Genomic DNA, 21,278 nt, shown 5'->3' on the forward strand with positions numbered 1-21,278 from the left:
AGTGCTGTGGAACATTCTGAGACAGTTTCAGACCTTTTTGGGATACAAAATTAATGAAGCTAAAACAAAGGCAACAGCAGTAAATTATGTACCCACACATGAACTGGTTCACGAATACCCTTATTTATGGAGACATGATAAAATGAAATATTTAGGAGTATGGATTAAAAATGATTCTAGTGTGGCAGCTAAGGATATGTGGGATAGTACAGGGAGTGCCCGTGGTTACAGCTGTAAGGAGAGGAGAGACAAAAAAAAACCTTAGTACTTCAGGAAAGTAGGAGGAGGATTGTGTAGAGGATAGGGCAAAGTGGAAAGGGATGAGACTAAAACGTTAATACAAAAACTGAGATAATGGAAGCTTTGTTATATGGATAGTAAGATACAAGCAGTTAAAATGTTTTTAATCCATTTAGTCTTGTACACAGGTAAAAAAAAAAAAAAAGCAGCAGCAAAAAAAAAAAAAAAAAAAAAACTAAATAAAAAAATGCTGGCAGGCAGAGTTTCACAGGCACAAATCACTCAGGTGATGATAAAGCAAAGGTGTATTTAATGATAAAAATCCACAAGAAAAACAAATAAAACCTGAGCGCTTTCGTTAAACAACTTGTTTAATTAATGTAAGCGATCACATTTTATTTGTTTTTCTTATGGATTTTTATCATTAAATACACCTTTGGTTTATCATCACCTGAGTGATTTGTGCCTTGTGAAATTCTGCCTGTCAGCATTTTTATTTACTTGTACACAGGTCAGGCATATTTTTACTAACCAGAGAAGTTGTGGGTAGCAATTAATAAAGAGCTGAAAGACTTTATCTGGGAGGGGAAGACAGCAAGAGTCAAGTGGGATAAGCTGGTTCTTCCAGTTGAAAAGGGGAGATCAGGATTACCCAATCTGAAGGGGTATTTCAGAGTTACACAGTTAAGACTCTTATACATCGCACAAGCAGAAAACTATAATTCAAAGTGGAAAGGGATGATGATGAAACACAGGAGAAGCTCAAGACACAAGCAGAGACTGGGATTTTGAATGCAGGCCTTTAAAGGGAATAACAATAATCATACATAATATTACATCCATAAAGTAGGAGAAAGTATTCTAAGAACTAAACCAACACGGGAATGGAGAAAGGAGATTCTGCCGATAGGGATGACTGCAATTAGGGATACAGACAAATTGGCGGGGGGGGGGGGCGGAATTTATTGGAGAAAACTGGCAAAGGAAACAAGGTATTGAGAGCAAATAACTAGAGAGGGAAAGGTGATAAAATGTGAAGGCACCAGGAATTTATTTGGACTGCAAGTTAGAAATTGCCTTCCCTATCAGGGATTGATATCAGAGTATAGGCAAAGAGAAAGAAGCAGGGGGGTCCTAAACGAAAGACCAGAACTGGTAAAGTTTTTAATAGAACCTAGAATACAAGCTGCCATTAAAAAAGGAAAAATTAGAAGGGCATATAAAATATTGCATGATAACTATAAGAATCAATCAGAGAAGTTTTGAAAGGACTGGGAAGAGAGATTGTATAAGCAATTCACAAAGAAACAATGGGAAGATATATGTATGTCTCCCAAACATGCAACAAAATCTAGAAGATTTAGGATTTTTGCCTGGAAATGTTCACATAGATATTTTTATACCCCAAGTAGAGTCCAGAGAATTTTCCTTCAGGCAGACAGTAAATGTTGGAGGTGTGAAGGGGAAGAAAGAGGTAATTGGGAACATATTTTTCTGGGAGTGCAGTGAATTGGCAGACTTTAATGACTGCACTGTTGGAAATGCTGGGTGGGCAGACTGTTGTGATATCTAGATTACTTTTCTGAGCTATGATACAGAATCGGTATTACCTAGACATGGTAAGGCCTTGCTGTGTCTAATAATAAGGCTGCCAAAAAGGCAATTACTAGAAAATGGAAATCAAAATCTAAATCAACTATACTGGAAGTAGTGAATATAGTAACAGAGCTAAAACAACTGTAACTGAGATCTTTAGAAAAGGGTAGGAGCAAATGACATAGGAAAAAATGGGAAATGTGGGAACAATACATACAAGGGTGAAATGAGGTCTAAAAGGCAGCAGCATTTAAATGAGCTATGTAATGTTTGAGTGAGAAAGAATGGGTAGATTATAAGTGATGTATATATGTTTGCAACTGGGAGTATGTCAGTACGTTTTCTGATAATGCTTGTGACTAGGATTATGTTAATGTTGTTTGTTTTCATTTATATAAATGTATGACTGCCTATGTAGTAAGTGATAATTTAAATTGTTAAAAAAGGCAGGAATTGAATAATTTAAGCAATTTTGCTTAGGTTATATGACATACAGCAATATATGTGAAGTATAATGTTTACGCTAATATAGTTTGATTACTTTTATATGAATGTAAATTTTCCTGTGTCAAAAGTGATAATTCAATAAAGGTGTCTGAAAAAAATCTTGACCAATATATAAAAGCATTGCACACTCCATGTGCAGGATATGAAAAGCTTTGGAAGACTGAACCATGTTGCTTGCTCCCAACATGGACAAAATCATCTGGAATGGACTTCCTGGATAGATTTATTTCCATCCATCCAGTATTATTTTATTTTACACACACAAAAGGTGGGAACACTATGGAACATCAAAATCAGTAACAAAGCTAAACTACAGTCTATATACTGTATAATACTAAATGGACTTTACTTCTGTTACTGGTTTTGATATTCAGTATTGTTCTTATTTTAATTAATACTAAAGTTATTTCTGATTTTGTTTAAGCTCATGTATTAGGTTTTCTGTCACATTCCTTGAAGAAAACGACAGTGTCAGCTATGAAGATATTTAAGAATGACTCTCAATTATCCTCCAAGTAAATTTCAGGGATTACTATTTTTTACTCTACTGTACGTAAACATCAGTGACTGTTAATCTGTCTGTATTATTTTACTGTACTACATCAATCTCTACAAATTTTGCTTTCACAGCAAACTTTTTCAATTGCTGTTTTTTGCTTACTTATAAAAATGGACCCCTGTGGCCCAGTCTATCTACCACACCAATAAAACAAATAGCATTCCTACCCTACTAAAGGAGTATAGCACATTTCCAAAAAGTATGAGTCTACCTCCACTTGCAGCTAAATGGTTCACATTCTGATAACAGTAAAGCATGACATCTACACATCAGTAGATGCAAGGGACCTCTTCCCGATCTGATGACATATTACTACCAGAATGCATATATGTGCTGAACTTTCTTTGTTCCCACCTTCTTTACACAATTTGAGGTTATTTACTTTATCCACTGAAGAAATCAAGACAAAAATGGTCTGATTTTTAACCACTAAAATCAGGAAATGTCACAAACCACACTTGTTAACTTATAACAGCCACAGCCACCTGTTCACTACAGCAGAGAAACACACAAACTACAATGCTGCATTGTCTGATGTTCTTACAACTCATCATAGGGTACCAAGAACCACTTCAGACAGTTTCTTGGGGGGGGGGGAATCCCAGACAGCTCTTGACAGCTAATCTGTAGCAGTTGACTCTCAAATATAAAGTTACATTTGTCAATTCCTTGTACATCACCTTCTACACATGCACAGGCCAGCTTGTGAGAACTTAACATTTTCTCACCACAAAAGATTCAAGGTATCGGTGCTCGTTGGTACCATGACAATCTAAAAGTTATGTCCCTCTGCCCAATGTCATAGACTCCACAGAGCTGATGATCTCTGCTTAGCTTTCTGTGCAATGAATGACCCAGCACTCTTGAACTCTCCCTCTTCCTAAACAGAACAAGTGGTAAAGCAAACAACCATTCTAGAAACCGAAACAAACATACAATGGCGTGACAGACACCTAAACCAAGTTATCCAGTGTTTATGGAATTATCTATCAGCAAAATACTTCTCTAGCAACCTTTAAATCCACCCAGGTAGAAAGTCTACTTAATGGGGGACACTGTTAGTCTTTCACCAGTACTGAGTGATGTGGCTGAGCTTCGTGATGACCTCCTTTGGCAGTAAGCTTAGCATGAACAAGTAAACCTAAAAGGACTACCAGGCTTAGTGGTGAAGAAAAAATTCATATAAACATTCAATAGGGCAAGGAATAGGTAGGGAAAGGGTGGATGGAAGGCATGGATAGAGGGAAGGTAAAATGTTAAACATACATAAGAGCAGATCAAACTAAGTATCTTTTCCTACCATCAATCAACATACATAAGATCAGATCAAACTATGTATTTTTTCCTACCATCAATCAATCAGAAAATAGAGTTGTGTTCTTTTGAGTCTCAGACAAGATACTACTACTTGTAACTGACTTCCAAACTGCTCAAAGAAAATGAAGCAAATGAATAACTCTCAAGAGAACCAAAGAAACAAGGGTACTGGTGTTAATACAGGGACTTAAATAAAAAAGGCAAAAAAAATTACTCAACAGTTAAGTTAGAGTAAATAACCCTCTACAAGTTAAATATACAAAGATAATGGTGTTTCTCTCTTAAGTATTAAGATAGAATAAAGCACAAAAGGGGTCCAACATGCCAAACAACTGTTGAATACCTACATATACAAAAACAAAACAGAATACAGCAAAATGTCTAAGCCGCATCTGGGAAGAGGAAATGACAATAAGGGTAAACTGGAATGTTTCTCTAAGAAAGAACATCTCAAACTTATCTTATTCTAGAATACCACCACCACCACACTCCATCTCATTTTAGGACTTCTACTAACCAATGCAAGCAAAATTTTAAACACAAAATGTAAAGTCACAGATATCACCATGCGTATCAATGGGATGAAACTTCCACCACTGCTTCTTAGTTATATATACTAAAGCAGACCGAGGAATTAGAAAATAGTCATACTAATTCCAATAAAAACAAAACACTTCATCAAAACTAACATCAACAATAAATTATACAAGATGACTAAGCAAATGACGACTGAACTTCTGAACCATTTTAAACAGTAATGTGAATCCATAAAATAAAAAAGGTCATTAAAAGACTTGCTAACATAGGATCATAGGAAGTTACTAGGCTATTGGCCTTTATAAGCCTAGCCAAGAGTTTTGCCCATGTTTAGACAAGTCAGCACCTGATGACCCTATCCAGCAGGGACACGGGTGGAATCCCAGGGATGTATTTTCTGTTTCCCATCCAGTTATCCAGGTTGCGCATAAAAAGGGGTAAAGAGGTACTCTGCTTGACCTGGAGAGGGAGTCTATTCCACAGATGGGAGAGTCTCTGGGACACAAATATGTCCCACCAACAAGCCCTGTTGATGTCACAGAACCGGTTGAGGACGTGTGCGCGGGTTACTCCAGTGCAGCTTGACTTGCGGACATGCAAAGTCCCATCAAGGCGGGGTCCAAGATCACCTTGTATGCCAGACAGAGGTCACCTCTGAGAAGTCTGTATGAAACTGAGTAAAAGGATAGGGCCACCAACCATTTAAGCAATATTCACCTGAAACGGTCACAGGTCTGAATATCAAGCCTGTAATGTGTAGATCTTCTGACAGCCTGACACAAACCCAGTTCTATATGTCTTACTGCACCATAGCACCTAGTGCTATTTAAAATACAGAACAACCTTTCAAGCACTGTCCCACATGGATCTGCCTTAAGCTCACACAAATACTCTGAACTATGATGCACTTAATTAAATTTATTATTTCACCATTAGTTATATTTCCACAAGTGCTTTAGTCTACTGCTACACTATATCAGAACTGCATTCACCAGTATAAATACGAGTATTCAACTTAATTAATTTCATTCAACCTTGTCACATGATAAACCTCCTACTTCTCTCACATGCATTCATAAATTGATGTTTTTACTTGCACATTGGCTTTGCCCATAAATTAAAATGATTTAAACTCTTCCATAAAAACACACTCAAATTAAATTACTAAAAAAGTATAAAACATATTAATTTTAATTAGTCACACTATAGTAGCAGTTGTGACTTGTAACAGGCTGGCAACTGATATTTTAGCATTTCTTCCTGGGGACCTACCTACCCATCAACTCACTTGCATAATTTGGTGCAATCAAAACTATAGCTGCATAGCGCATAACTTGTGTTCGTCTTTCTCAAATCATGTATGTGTTCATAAATTCTCCTTCTAAAGGGGAGCTCCATTTTTCCTATATAAAATGTGGGGCACATACCACACCAGATACGTGTTGAGAACCACTTGAAAGACTGTTCTTTGTTTTGAAGCTGCTGCTGTTTGGCACAACTGAAGTTACTTTTTTTTTTTAAATACAGACAGAGATGTTTAAGTGGAGTGTATGTTTTTAACAATCTAGGTAGATGTGTCAAAAACTGATCCTTTACGTCCACTACCTATACTTAGTTTTGGTAGCAAGTTCAGAGAACCACTGCTACTCTCATAGGCTGTATTCAAGACAAGACAAAAAAGTTTGACAGTATATTGAAAACTTAAAAGATTTTCACTATAAAACTTAATATAAAAAGCAACCTTAACATAGCTGTGCAGTTTAACTTTTGTAAAATAAATATAAAAATCTGCATCATTCTCTACATTTTCCAATGTAACATGACTAAAATTTAAAACAGCTCCTAAATACATATACGTTAGTAGTACTAATGTATATGTAATTAGGGGCTGATTTAAATTTTAGTCATGTGATGTAATACTTTGGTTTGTTGGAATGACTGTGGACGAAAGTGCTAACCAATTTGTATGTGATTGTGATTAAACATTGGATTTGATTTATTTGGCAATATTCTTCTTTGGTTTCATTCTTGTTACATTGGAAAGTTTGTTATGTTTGTGTTCCATTCTCTATTTGTCAAGTGTCATATTAAGTGGCACAATTATTTCTCTCTCTCATCCTGATATTTCCTTTAAAATTAGATGAACATTTTCTTCGTAACACTGTGATGAAATGTTAATCAAAGGTAAAAGTGATGTATGTAAGGATTCAGGGGTTCTTTACAACAGTGTCTATTTTGGATACATAATTTTAAAATCAGATTTCACAGTATTCTTCCCAAACCACACTGCATACCTTATACTGAACTCAAATGTGCAGTCACAGTACAGTCTGTGTACTAACTAGACTTCCCAGCAACACTACTGCATCTTCATGGAAGTAACCATGTTTTCCACCTTGTGGTCATTGTTGTACTTTGTCACACATAGGATAAATGCCCAAGTTTTACCTCTGAAAAGAAGATACCAAGTAGCACCCCCCCCTCCCCGGTCTAACACTCCACGTGATCAGTTCTGCTCCAGCTATGCAGAAGTTAACTGTTTCAGCTTTAGTACAGCTATGCATGGGATGATGTCAAATGCTTTTTCTAGGCGCAGAATTGCTGTATGAGCCATTAGACCTTTAGGACCATATGCAGTTTTTTGTTAAAATATGCAACGAAGTTCAGAAAGCAGAACCTTCAAGAATCCATACTTGCCTCCTTGCAGGATGCATGGCAGCACTTCTTCATGGGTCTGCAAAGGTAGGGAGAATCGCTATGAGATTTTTTAATGTATAAATGTATTCAAAGAGTCAATATTTGAGATTTTTCAATGTTGTAGTGTTCAGGATTTTGATCTTTTGATATTGTGGTCACAGGATTTTGATTTTCAATATTTCTTTTTGTTTCAACAGTTTCACAGTATATATATATATATATATATATGGGTCTACTTCAGATCACTGAAATCCCATTTCACTGACTTTCATTTCACTGAGACCAAATCACTTAAATTTCACAACACTGACAACTCACTTCACTGAATCTCATTTCACCGACAACTTACAATGCTAAATTTCAAAAGACAAAATGGGAAATCATAGACAAACAGACTCACAAAACTACTGACTGACTACTTCTTTCCACAGCTTAAAAACTACTTACTTATTCTCTTAACAGAAACCAGACAATATAAAAGCAAACTAAGTGGGAGGCTGTGCCCCCCCAACTATATATACTAACTCCAGGATCCCACTACAGTGGGAAAAAGGGCATATACCTTTTACTTGCCTCACAGTACTCTACATGCTGCCACTACTGCTGGGAAATCTATAGCTTACAATTTAGTGAAATGAAAGTCAGTGAAATGGGATTTCAGTGATCTGAAGTAGATCCACATATATATGTACATACACACACACACATATATATATATATATATATATATATATAGATATAGATATATATAAATACACACGCATGTTTCTAGGCCAGGGATGATGAGTTATACCAACACAGCTATTGCAGTTACAGGGACCTATACATCAGTCTGAAGGTGTCAGTTACTCTAAACTTTATATAAACAGATCATAGATTTAATGCAGCAAAGTTAAAATCCAAACTCATTTAGCACGGACTTGATCTCTTGGTCAACAGCTTAAACTGTTCCTGCATGTTTTGCAGACAAGATAAGAATTAGGTGTTGACTTTAACCGGGTAATATAATTTTTTACAATATAATTTGTTATTTTCATCCAGCTTCCAGTAGTATGCAGTATCAGTTTAGATTCAGACTCTTGACACTTCTACACTATCTGGCAGAAGTCAGACTGAGATTATACACGTGTGTCTGTGTGTTACTTTATTTGTTTTTATTCATTAGGAAAGTCTGACTAGGCAGAGGGCATTTTCAGTGCATACCAGTGGAGAACAGCTCCATCACCACTGCAACTGATAAATATTTATTTGTGTGTATGTGTACTGAAATTTATTGAAACACACAATGTAAGTGTTCACAAAGTCAACTACACAATCACTGACACACTACTGCGTATGCACCAAGAAAGAAGCATACAAAACAAACTCAAAAAACTTGCAATAAAACACTGTTTTTGCAAAGGGAAGGAGCCCCCCCCCCCCCCGGAACCCTGCTAATTATATATATTAATTCAGAGATTTACGATATTAGGGAAAAGGCATATTCCACTACCCTGAACTTTATGCAATCTCACACACCTGTCAACCAAATTTTGTCGGCTAAACAAATGTTGACCAATTACACTCGACAATATCAAGTTGATCCATATACAGTGCAATAAAAAAAGTATTTGCCACCCTCCTGATTTCTTATTTCTTTGCATGTTTGTCACACTTAAATGTCTCAGATCATCAAACAAATTTAAATATTAGACAAAGATAACCCAAGTAAACACAAAATGCAGTTTTTAAGTGATGATTTTATTTATTAAGGAAAAAATATATATATCCAAACCTACACGGTACACTTGTTAAATCATGAAGTAACTGTGGTTAATCACATTTTTGGGACAGCTGAGTTCAATTCAGACCTCTCAACCATCCTGAATGACTCAGTTTTTGCTGAGTTTTGGGGTCCCAATGATGGGGTGCCAAGATTCCTGAGTGCCACCCCATTATTTATGATTTTTTTCAATCTATTTTTTTGTTTTCGTGCTTTCAGAGCTGACGTTATCACATGCACGATGATGTCAGCTCCGTCAGCATGCCACGCATCTGTTTGAATAATGGACTGCCGTTCGGGCAGAACACAAGATATCTAAGCCGCATGTCTACTTTTTAAGCCTATTAAACGAATGCTGCACTAGCGAATATGCCGTTCGGGCAGGATGTCTGCAGAGCTGAAAGCCGAGCGAGACAGAAGGTACTGGTATGTGTGTGTGTGTGTGTGTGTGTATTAACTATGTGAGAAATGGATACTTCAGAATGTTAATAAAGTTCTCTGCAAGCCTGACTTCATTGCTATTACTGGGACATTCTTGCATGATGCACATCTTATTGGATAAATATTTTAACATATGGTAGCTGAGAACAATCTGTCATTTTAAATGCCTGCTGCAGGTCCTACATCATTAAAAATGAAATGTGATTTCTAGAGCCTTGTTTTATTTGTATTCTGACTGATCTTATTTAATCCTCCAGTAAGTACAGAGACATTTTCTTGTACAGTACTGTAAGTGCCACTTCTCTGAGTTTTCACTTCTCTGTTTCAATGCTTGGATGCCACACTGGGTATCTCAGTGCATTTTTAATTGAAAGCCATGGGAATGTTCCAGCCCATGTAACTTCTAGGCAATGCTGTCGTGTTGTGTTTAATTACATGTGCCACCCTAGTGTCATAAGAGTTCCCCAATAGTATAAGGTAATTTGATTTAAACATAAAGCATTCCTTGTTCGAATTCCGGTTAGGACTGGCGACGTTTCCTGAAAGCGAGCTGGATTAAAATTGTGATGGGGCTGCCAGTGATGCTGAATGTTTTTTCAGATCTGTTTCATTTGTTCAGGTTTTGTATAATATATTGACTCGTGATCGTGGTAGCTTATTTACTTATGCGAATGACCGCGTATCTGTTGTCAAAGCCAGCTTTTGTGGGGAAAAGTACGACTTTGGGTCGGAGTGCAACAAGCAGAGAAAGACTAGCAGGAAGGGCAGCACTTCCCAGGTACCTTTTTTTGGTTCATAGACCATGGCAAAGAGATGGCTGTTATCGGGTAAACATGATGTTTGGGCAATACTAGCATCTGTTGCTATATGAAACTTGATTAGGCATGCTATGCAAAGCATATTGTAATAGCAATTAGCACATTTCTAAACTAATTTGTGCCTCATTGATCGTTAACTGTAATGAATGAGAGTTAGTGTTTTACTGTCCCCCAATCACCTAGTTGTACTATTTTTAACTCTATTTTTTAAAGGGAACGGGGACTACCGCTGCCCACTATCTCAGTTGCCTTTGCTTATATATATTTTGTGTGTAGAAGTAGACTGTTATCATGTAAATGTTCTGAATAGGGCAGTTTTGTCATTATTGTTGCATGAATTTTGTTTCACTGCCTATTGGAAAAAAAGTTCAAACAATAAATTTAAAACGCTCTCTAACTTAAGTCTAACAAGTGTGCCGTATTGCACAAGGAAGGTGTAACAAAGAACACATGTATGTTTCTTGTTTTGTGTGCAAGGGGCCTATGATTTGAAAACAGCCCAACGGTAATCTTTATCCACCACTGGCCAGATGCATTTTCTTTGGATGTGGTGTTGGTTTCAATGATGTCAATGAATGTGAGTTTCAAGGACTGAGAAGTTTTAATGCCAAGTCTATTTTCATTGTGAGACAGTATTGCTTTGTTTAGCAGATATCGTCTATTAGTGTTTGTGCATTGTACTATAAAATGTAAAAATAAAATCCAAATAATCACTATAGAAGTAAAGCAGTATGCATACATTATTGTTTTTGGCAACTGGGGTGAAATGGCCAGGTAATGGGACATTGGAATGGCTGCAGGAGGACTCTGGTGCTGTATTTTGGTTCTGTTCTTCAGTTTGCGTTTGAAATTTGGTATCCCACAATCCCACTGGAGTGGGCGGGGTTGTGCAATTATGTATGCAAATTTTACGTTACTCAGCGTACAGATTTGTACCTATTTTTCATGGGCCTTGTCCAGATTTTTGATATTTCCAGGTTGAGAGGTATGGTTCAATTTCACTAGTCACATCCAGGCCTGATTACTGCCAGACCTGTTGAATCACAAGATCACTTAAATAGAACCTGTCAGACAAAGTGAAGTAGGCCAAAAGATCCCAAAAAGGAAGACATCATGCCGCGATCTAAAGAAATTCCGGAACAGATGAGAAACAAAGTAAATGACATCTATCAGTCTGAAAAAGGTTACAAAGCCATTTCTAAAGCTTTGGGACTCCAGTGAACCACGGTGAGAGCCATTATTCACAAATGTAGAAAACATGGAACAGATGTGAACCTTCCCAGGAGTGGCCAGCCTACAAAAACTATCCCAACAGTGCAGCGACGACTCATCCAAGAGGTCACAAAAAAACCAGAACATCTAGAGAACTACAGGCCTCACTTGCCTCAGTTCAGGTCAGTACTCATGACTCAACCATAAGAAAGAGACTGGGCAAAAATGGCATGCATGGCAGAGTTCCAAGGCAAAAACCACTGCTGACCAAAAAGAACACAAAGGCTTGTCTCACTTTTGCCAAAAAATATCTTGATGGTCCCAAAACTTTTGGGAAATTATTCTGTGGACTGACTAAACAAAAGTTTAACTTTTTTGGGAGGTGTGTGTCCCGTTACATCTGGCGTAAAAGTAACACAGCATTACAGAAAAAAACATCATGCCAACAGTCTGACATGGTGGTGGTAGTGTGATAGTCTGGGGTTCCTTTGCTGCTTCTGGACCTGGACAACTTGCTGTGATTGACGGAACCATGAATTTTGCTCTCTATCAAACAATCCTGAAGGAGAATGCCCAGCCATCAGTTCGTGACCTCAAGCTGAAGCGCACTTGGGTTCTGCAGCAGGGCAATGATCCAAAACACACCAGCAAGTCCACCTATGAATGGCTTAAAAAAACAAAATTAAGGTTTTGGAGTGGCCTAGTCAAGTCCGGATTTAAATCCAATTGAGATGCTATGGCATGACCTTAAAAAAGTGGTTCATGCTCAGAAACCCTCCAATATGGCTGAATTAAAACAATTCTGCAAAGAAGAGTGGGCCAAAATTCCCCAACAGTGATGTGAAAGACTCATTGTCAGTTATTGCAAAAGCTTGACTGCAGTTGTTGCTGCTAAGGGTGGCACAACCAGTTATTGGGTTTAGTGGGCAATTATTTTTTCACATAAGGCCATTTAGGTTTGGATAGTTTTTTTTCTTAATAAATAAAATCATCACTTAAAAATTGCATTTTGTGTTTACTTGGGTTATCTTTGTCTAAAATTTATATTTGTTTGATGATCTAAAACATTTAAGTGCGACAAACATGCAAAAAAAAAAAGAAATCAGGAAGGGGGCAAATACTTTTCCACTGTATCTCTATATATATATATATATATATATATATATATATATATATATATATGGATCTGCTTCACATGACTGAAAATTCAAAATGCTGAAATTCATTTTACTGAGACAACAATACCTAATTTTCAAAATAATGAAAACTCATTTGACTGAGTATGATAACACTGAAAGCTTACAATGCTGAATTTCAAACAGTGAATTTTAAGCAACAGGCATGACCATGTGTTTCCCTTCACCTGTGACTTGTTATAAAAAAAAAAAAAATGTTACTGTAACTTAGTGCCTACTGTCAGAATACTAACAGCAGTGTAGAAAGAAATGTACTGTTTCTAAATGTGGGAATGTCCCTTTACATTTTTATGGGAAGTATCTAAAAGTTAATATGGTGGATGTTTCATGTGCTCCTGGCAGCTGTGGCAGTATGCACAGTACTGTAAGGTAAGTAAAAGGTATATGTCCTTTTCCCCACTGTAGTGTGATCCCTATATGTAGATAAGGATGTGGGGGGTGTAGCTCCCCCCCTACCTAGTTTGGTTTTCTATTGCCCGGTTTCTGTTAAAAGGTTACGTACGTAGTATTTAAGTTTTGGAAAGAGTTAGATGTTGGTGTTGTAAGTATGCATGTCTATGGCTTAAAATTCAGTAGTTTGAAATTCACCATTGTAAGCTTTTAGTATAATAACTCAGTCAAATGAGCCTTCAGTATTTTGAAAATTAGGTACTGTGGTCTCAGTAAAATTAATTTCAGTATTTTGAGTTTTCAATCATGTGAAGTAGATCCATATATATATATATATATATATATATATATATATATAATTATCTAAATATAGAATGATGGTTCTGTGAAAATGGGAATGTCGAAAGTCATTTAGCTGCTTCCCATATTCCTGATCTTCAAATCTGCGAGTGTTCTGCGCAGTGAATGACACTGTGCATTTGCACATATGTAGTCGATGTTTGTTTGAACTACAGATCGCAGTACAGTGTGTATCGGGAAATTACCCTTTTCCCCACTATAGTGCAATCTTGGACTTGGAATATATCATTTACAGGGCACGTGGGGGGGTGCATGGAGGCTTGCCCCCTGCAAAAATGTTAGGTCACGTAATTTGCAGTCATAAACTGCAAAACAAAATGTTGAAAGTGCAAGTGTGATTTTGTTGCTGAATGCACTTCGACCTTCTGACCTAATTAGTATGCAGGAAGTGGGTATTCAGAATCAATATATTGAACGGATTATGTTGTGTCGTTCACACATTTGACAGTAAACTATATATAAAAATATATATATATATATATATATATATATATATATATATATATATATATATATATATATATACACATACACACACACACACACATATGCCCACATAGATAAATAGATAGAAGTGCAGATTATCCTAGAACACACGAGCAAATATGCAATTCCCTATACTTTTTTTTTTTTTTTTTTTACACATTTACAAAATAAAAGCAAGAAATATAACCTAATCTCAAAGAGTATTCCCTCATACATGAAACAACTGGGTTCAAGCTCCAAGGCATTGAGACATTTCCCTGTGACACATTGGGTTGGGGACACATGGTTGAAATGACAGTCAGCTGTAAAGACAACTGGCTGTTGCAAATTCCTGTGGGCAAAGAGAAGCATGCACTGTTAGGCCAACAGCTTCAGTAAGCAAATATGCAGGGGAAAGTAATGTCCATGGTCCAAAAAACACCAAGAGACAACAGGTAGTATTTGGCAGGCATCAGCAGCACGCATGTCAATGGCAGTAAATATGCAATGAACAAGAGGCAGTGCTTTTCTTGTTGGTGTGTGCGGACCATTACCCTCTGCACAGTACCTAGGGAACATTGCCTAAAAAACACATACTGGAGCATGTGTGTGACTACAGAAGATGCAAGATTTCCTCCATGATGTAGTACACTTCTAGTTGTTGTACTTACATAAACATGTACTGTACATGAAGCACAAAGCACAACAAACACTACTTCCCCTCAGTCTATACATTTATTTACTGAAGTTGTGCATATGGCTTTGCATGCTTCTCTGTGCCCACAGGGAATTTGCAACAGTCATTTGTCTCTGCAGCTGAATGTCACTTCAGCCATGTGTCCCAAAACAAATGTACCACATGGAAATGTCTCACTTCCTAGGAGCCTGAACCGAAATACCTAAATATTGTGAGACTGCTGCCAAACCATGGACGTGCAAAGTGTTAGTTAACCAAGACAACAGTCCAGATCCAGGATATGGGTATCACCAATATCAAGGAAAAAATATACATGAAACATTTACCTGATAAAACAGAACAGTGAACTTTGACATGCATTCTTCAGTGCAGAACTCCTCCATTTTTCCACCAAAATGATTCTGGACAAGTCTTTGAGATGTCTGTAAACAATAACTGCACATTTTACAGTGGATTCCCCAACGTTTCGCCAGGTCATGCTTATAAAGGAGTTTACAGCCTGAAAAATAAATTAACAGCATCAGCACCATGGTGAAGTTCAAGAAGTGCTTCTCTGTGTTCCATATAAAATAAAAATAATGACGGAGGTGGAGGGGTGACACACACCACAATAACCAAAGCTTCAGGGAACATAGCAACAAAAATCAACACCTATAATACTTGAATTCAGGTTAAGGAGCAAAACAACTCTCAGAAGTTGGTCAGAGAAGGGCTGCAACCATAATCTTACAGCTGTTTTCTCAATACTCTAGAAGAGGATGAAGAAACTCAGACTTCATGTTTAACCTTTGTTAAGACTTCAGCTAGAGTCACCACTCTACACGGATTAAAAAAAATGAAATGGTGTGCAACACTGCATGTTAATGTATGTCTGCCTCAGAAAAAGAGAAAGAGCACAATAACAGCCTGAGACCCTTTCAATCGACTTAGAGCAAATATACAATAAATTATTAAGATGGTGGGATAGCAGTTTCAGAAAGCCAGCTATGCAGGGTTTAATCCTATGTATCTGTTAGAAGGGCATCCTTGATGACTACCCTGCTCCACTAAAAGAGAGACAAATCAGCTGGGGAAAATATTACATAAAAATGAAAAAAATCATCTCAATGGCTCAGAAGTAAGGTATCCTGAATTAAGAAAACTCAGGATGCTGTATGGATAAGCTGGAGAGAAAGGATGAAGCAGCTAGTGGCCAGCTCTCCCATTACATGGGGAAGGTGAGGGATAAGTTTCAGCCTGTGGTACCTCTAGTGGACAACAAACACATCACAGGCTATCAAAGACTGAAGGGGAGCAACAAGAGGTTCATTGCATATGAGTGGCATATGAGTGTCAGCACCTCAGCACAGATATCAGTGCATATGGTTCTGTAGGTTACTGGCTTTGACTGACCATCAGCAGTACAACAGCTCGTTGAGGTACATCTGTCTCACTCCCCAGAATCTCAAACATTGGTCAGCCGCACGAGCTCTGTCCTTGGAGAAGTCAGGATAGCCACCTGGCAAATCTTACTTCCAAAACTGTCTGGTTCATAAGTTCATAGGTGTTTACTAGGCTAATAACCACAAGGATCTTTTTAAGCCTAGCCATCCATCCCAAATCTCTGACAAGTTCTGATACCCTTGGTAAGTGTAGGCAGGGGCTTGGGAGATGAAACATTTACAAGCTAGGGAAGATAAACCATTTACAGGTTGCCTGTGTCCACCAGAGAGACAGATGCCAAACCAGGGATGAATTTCTTGTTCCCCATCTAACTGTCCGAGTTGTACTAATTGGGTTAGGGAGGAACTCTGCTTCACATGGATGGGGAGCCTGTTCCACAGATGGGGTAAGTCTCTGGGATACATACCTCTCTCTCCAGCAGGTCCTATTTATATCACAGGCAAGGTTTAAGGTAGAACGGGTAACTCTGGTGCGGTTTATGTTGTGGATATACTGGAGGTCTATCAGAGTGGGGTCTGACAATGCCCTGTATGCCAGGCATAGATCTCCCCTCAAAAGCCTGTAGGAGACAGAATACAGGACAGGGCTTTGAGGCAGTCTGCATAGGACATTTTACTTACGCCCTGTATTCTTTTAGTGAGGAACCTCTGTGGACGTTCCCATTGCTGGATATCCCTGGTTAGGTACATACCAAAGTGGGCACTGTACTCAATGAAAGGTCTGATGAATGCCAAATACAGTGGAACAATGATTTCCTTGGACTCACATGTCATACCTTTGTTTCTAACTTGCACAACAAAGAATGATTTTCTCACTACTGTAGACACGTGATGGTCAAAGGCTAGATTACTATGTGTGTGTGTCCCTAAGTCCCTGATTACCAGGTCAACTCTAAGGGGTGTGTTGTCAATATGATAGTTACTAGGGGTGGATGACTTCCCAAAGAATACTATAATTATTTTCTTGGCATTTAATTTTAGTCCATGGCTCTGACACCAGTTGTTTGTCTGTGTCAGCGTGGGATTCAATAACAGCTCCTAATTTGCAATCATCTGCAAATCTAGTCAGCCAGAGACCATTGACACTGGCCTTGACTTCAGAGAAGTAAATGCCAAAAGGAAGCGGTCCAAGGACTGATCCCTGAGGAACTCCACTTGTGACTGGCCTCTTTGTAGAGGTGGACTCCCCAGTTCTAACTTACTGGGTCCTGTGTGTGAGCCAGTTGTTAAAGGGCTACTGAGGTATTCAGGTTGGTTAGATGGTGGTAGGTTTAATAAACAATTTTCCATGAATGGTTGTTTAAGGAATGGAGTGGAGCAATAAAGCAACTGAAAAATATCAAAAAACAAGACTGGCATCATTTGTTGTTGCCGCACCACTCCAAATGGCTTTTTACTGTGATTATTTTTGGTAAGCCTTTTACTCTCAAATGGTTCAGAGCTTGGAACTCCTCTGCATTAAGGAATACTAAAACACAAACTACAACAGTGGTCAGAACTCTATCATTACTTTTTTACCATTACAATGCAGGCCAACAGTTGACTAACTTAAACAGTCCAGTGAACAAAAGCTTTGGAAAAAGTATAAAGTTAAACTAACAAATTTCACAATTAATAGCCCCACTTCCTAAACCTAAACATGGACTGTGGATGGTGAGATTTCTGCATAAGAAATCCAACACGAGAAAATAATGGGGAACAATACATTTTATTATTTGAGAGTGATAGGATTCCAGTACAGGGCAGTAAAACCTTTACTGGCATACCAGACAGTGTTGATTTAGCCCACGTCCTATACATAATTATGAAACATGAATGTTCTTACAATCTTTACTCAGACGGAATGTTTACTTTCTTTATTCTTAAGGGAAGCAATGAATGTGGATTTTTCCGCAGTAATGACATATAGACTGTTGCAATCCTACAGTTGTCAATTATATTAATGTAATCCAGCCCCATTCAGTAGGAACACTTCAGATCTCAAGGCAAGCTACTCTGTCAGACATCAGCTGCAGCATCAAAGATATTCAACATTCCTTAGAAAAAGGAAGACACTGGTTACATAAACAGCTTATTCACTGAGACCTATCTCTGCCAGTCCACCAACTTCATAAGGGAGAAAATGAGAAGCTACCTCTCTCAGAAAAAATCACCTTAACTTTGTGGTAATAACGACTGCCGATCACTTCACTGAGTGCTACCTGGACAAAGTTTCAACCCGGCGATTTCAATTTACTTACACTGAACTTGGCGGCTGTGACTTATGAGATATTCTCACGAAATGAGAAATGAATGAGCTGACTAGGTTCACCTGGCAGGAATGAACAGGCCACATAACTCTCACCTAGTTTGGGAATGTCAGGCTTTCACTCCTGGCAGAAGGAATAGGCCACATGGGTAAAGGCAGTTGAACCACAGGACATATCTGGCAGACGTGGGGGGTGTCAGCGGAAGAGAAGAACTGGAAAGCAGGTCTCCAAAGAAAACCCTCAAAACAAAGCAAGCAATAATTCAGCACTTTCAGCAGTGAGCCCTAATAAGTCCCTCAAAATACACTACTTACAGAATTTTAAGAAAAATCTGTGCAACTCATATCCAATTTTAAACTAGCTGTCTGCCATGCAGACTACAGCCCTAGAAATGTATGTTTCTATAGCCTATTTGGAACAAAATCTGTTTTCTTTGATTCTGTGTATATGGATAAATGACAATTTTTCTTTCATGTCAAAAGATAAATGGTTAATGCCATGCCGCCCTTGTAAAAACAATTAAAATTCAAAAAACACAATTTCAATACTCACTGAGACAGTAACAACTGCAAACAGAACTGTCTTCCTAAACAAAAAACTTTAAAAGAACTAACAAGGTGAACTGAAAGGGAGGTTTTTTTAAAATAACAAAATAGTAAGGAAAGTTTAAGAATGACTCTGGATACAGGCAACAGGATTTGGATGACATGCAGAAACTCTAAAAGAGCGGTGTACTAATGATGAAGTATCGTCCTTTACTCTCTCTCTCTGTCTCTCTTTTTAACCTCATTAAGAGCATATGACTATAACTAACCTTATGTTGGTAAGCATATCAGTGTGTGGGGATACTGATTACGTTATGTGCAAAACTGCAGTGGACGCAACAGGATAATAACCAGTCAATCCAATTTAATCACTGAAAGACAGTGATGCTGAATATCCTCTTGACAAACATGTGAGTACCTAAATCATGAGTTTATCTATAGAACCTGTTTGTTATTCTGATGAGTGGCTGAGGTGACTATCTGTCAAAGCAGGAGCAAGATGCAGACTGGTAATGAAAGCAAATAGCTGAAGAGTTTGATTAATCAAGAGTTTGATGTTACTGAGACAAGGACTGAGAAGTGTTGTGAAATGAGTACACCACATATACCACTCTTGTCAATGGTGCTTTACTGACCAGACCAGAATAATGGTGTTGGATGCAATTAAGAAATGTGTATGACTACAAGAAAGATAACAAGGCCTCCTTATCCCACATCAGTTATTTTGACTAGTGGCCAAGGTGAAGACTTGGTCAAAGCAGGGCCTTTTTGTAGACTGTTAGAAAATGTAAAACTGATTATGCTTTAATTTATACAAAATTATGGTATGAGTGAAGATGAAATACATTAATTATGATGATGCCCACAAGGTTGAGCTCTGAAATTAATAAAGGTAGAATAACTAGAACAGACTTGAACAGTGATACAATATAGTTCTGAATAAAGAAAGCAATTAGCATACGTTAGTAATTTAAGGGGAGGAGCAGCTATGGAACGGGCTGATGGAGTTTCAGCACAACACTGTCACAGGACACTGACAGGCATGGATGACTACCTGCAAACAGAGAATTTTTGGAAGAGAAGCTAGAAAGCCCCATATTATCAACAGATAAAGTACAGCTGTAACAAAAACACAAAGTATAGAAACTAGTTATAAAACAGTGTAAAAAAGAAGTTAATGTCTTACCATAACTTTCTATCTGTGTTGTCGATCTTCACTTATCCTTGACTGTGGCCTTGGTTCCGAACCTTGGAACCGACTCGGCCATTATTTCAGCTCACACCTTCCAAAACACTTAAGCTAAGCTCTACCCATAATGCTCCTCATAAGATTACCTCAGATTGAGTTTGCAAACAATAGTGACAGACAAGAAATAACAGATCAGAGACCATATCTGTAACTCTATTATAATGAAAGCCAATATTTGGAGAGATCTAATTTATCAAAAGACCTAAAAAAGCAGAGGAAAGGAGGGTGGGATGTCAAGGATAAGTAAATACCAATAACGCAGATGGAACATTATGGTAAGACATAACTTCTTTACCTGATGTTGTCAAGCTTCACTTAATCCTTGATGGTGGGACAGAGTCCCCAGCTACCTGAACCTTGGGAGGTCTCATGGAAGACAACACTGAGCAAGAAGTGGAAAAAATAAACTAATAAACAAAAGGCACCACCATCTCCAGGTACAAATAAATCCGGTCCAGGCTAGGATAAAACGTTTTATTCTCCACAAATGAGACCAAACGAGTGTTCACAGGCACGCCACCATAAAACAAGAACGCTTATCATACAAACGTTTTCGTCTTGAACTTCATCAGTTTAACATCCATTTTGAAAAAACACTGCCTTTTATACTAATCACCACATTCAAAGTATCCAATCATGAATCATTCCCTTTTAAAAAACAATTAGTGTTTAAAGGTAAAGGTGCTAGTAAACAATATTTGTGAATGTATTTATGATAAAAGGACTATACAGGTCAAAACTTTTAAAAACATATTTAAAATGAATGGAATAAGATAAACTTCCTATGTTTTAAAACTATACAACTGTAAACATCAAAAACACATTAAATTTGATTAAAATCTTATACTAAACACAAGTAATCTGTAACTCAGTTTAGTCTAATGCATTGCGCCCTCTGGTGACATAAGTTAATATCACATACATTGTTTGAAAATTACTTACATGCATTTAAAAAATGTTTATGTGAACATTCACTGATTTAATAAGACGTATTAATAA

General features: G+C 37.6%; 1 protein-coding gene across 9 annotated transcripts in view; it reads right to left on the reverse strand.

Annotated features, from left to right (window-relative positions):
- ZMYM4 (zinc finger MYM-type containing 4) overlaps positions 1 to 21,278 on the reverse strand; it is a 3,261,850-nt gene that overhangs the window by 1,453,068 nt on the left and 1,787,504 nt on the right. For all 9 annotated transcript variants that reach the window (XM_044059341.1, XM_044059348.1, XM_044059366.1 and 6 more), the window contains one exon: positions 15,121 to 15,293. In XM_044059341.1, the coding sequence (XP_043915276.1) occupies positions 15,121 to 15,293 (173 nt within the window). The remainder of the gene's footprint in view (positions 1 to 15,120; positions 15,294 to 21,278) is intronic.

This window comes from Protopterus annectens, chromosome 1.part2 (assembly GCF_019279795.1).
Source record: "Protopterus annectens isolate FY-2018-M chromosome 1.part2, PAN1.0, whole genome shotgun sequence".
Classification (NCBI taxonomy): Eukaryota; Metazoa; Chordata; order Ceratodontiformes; family Protopteridae; genus Protopterus; species Protopterus annectens.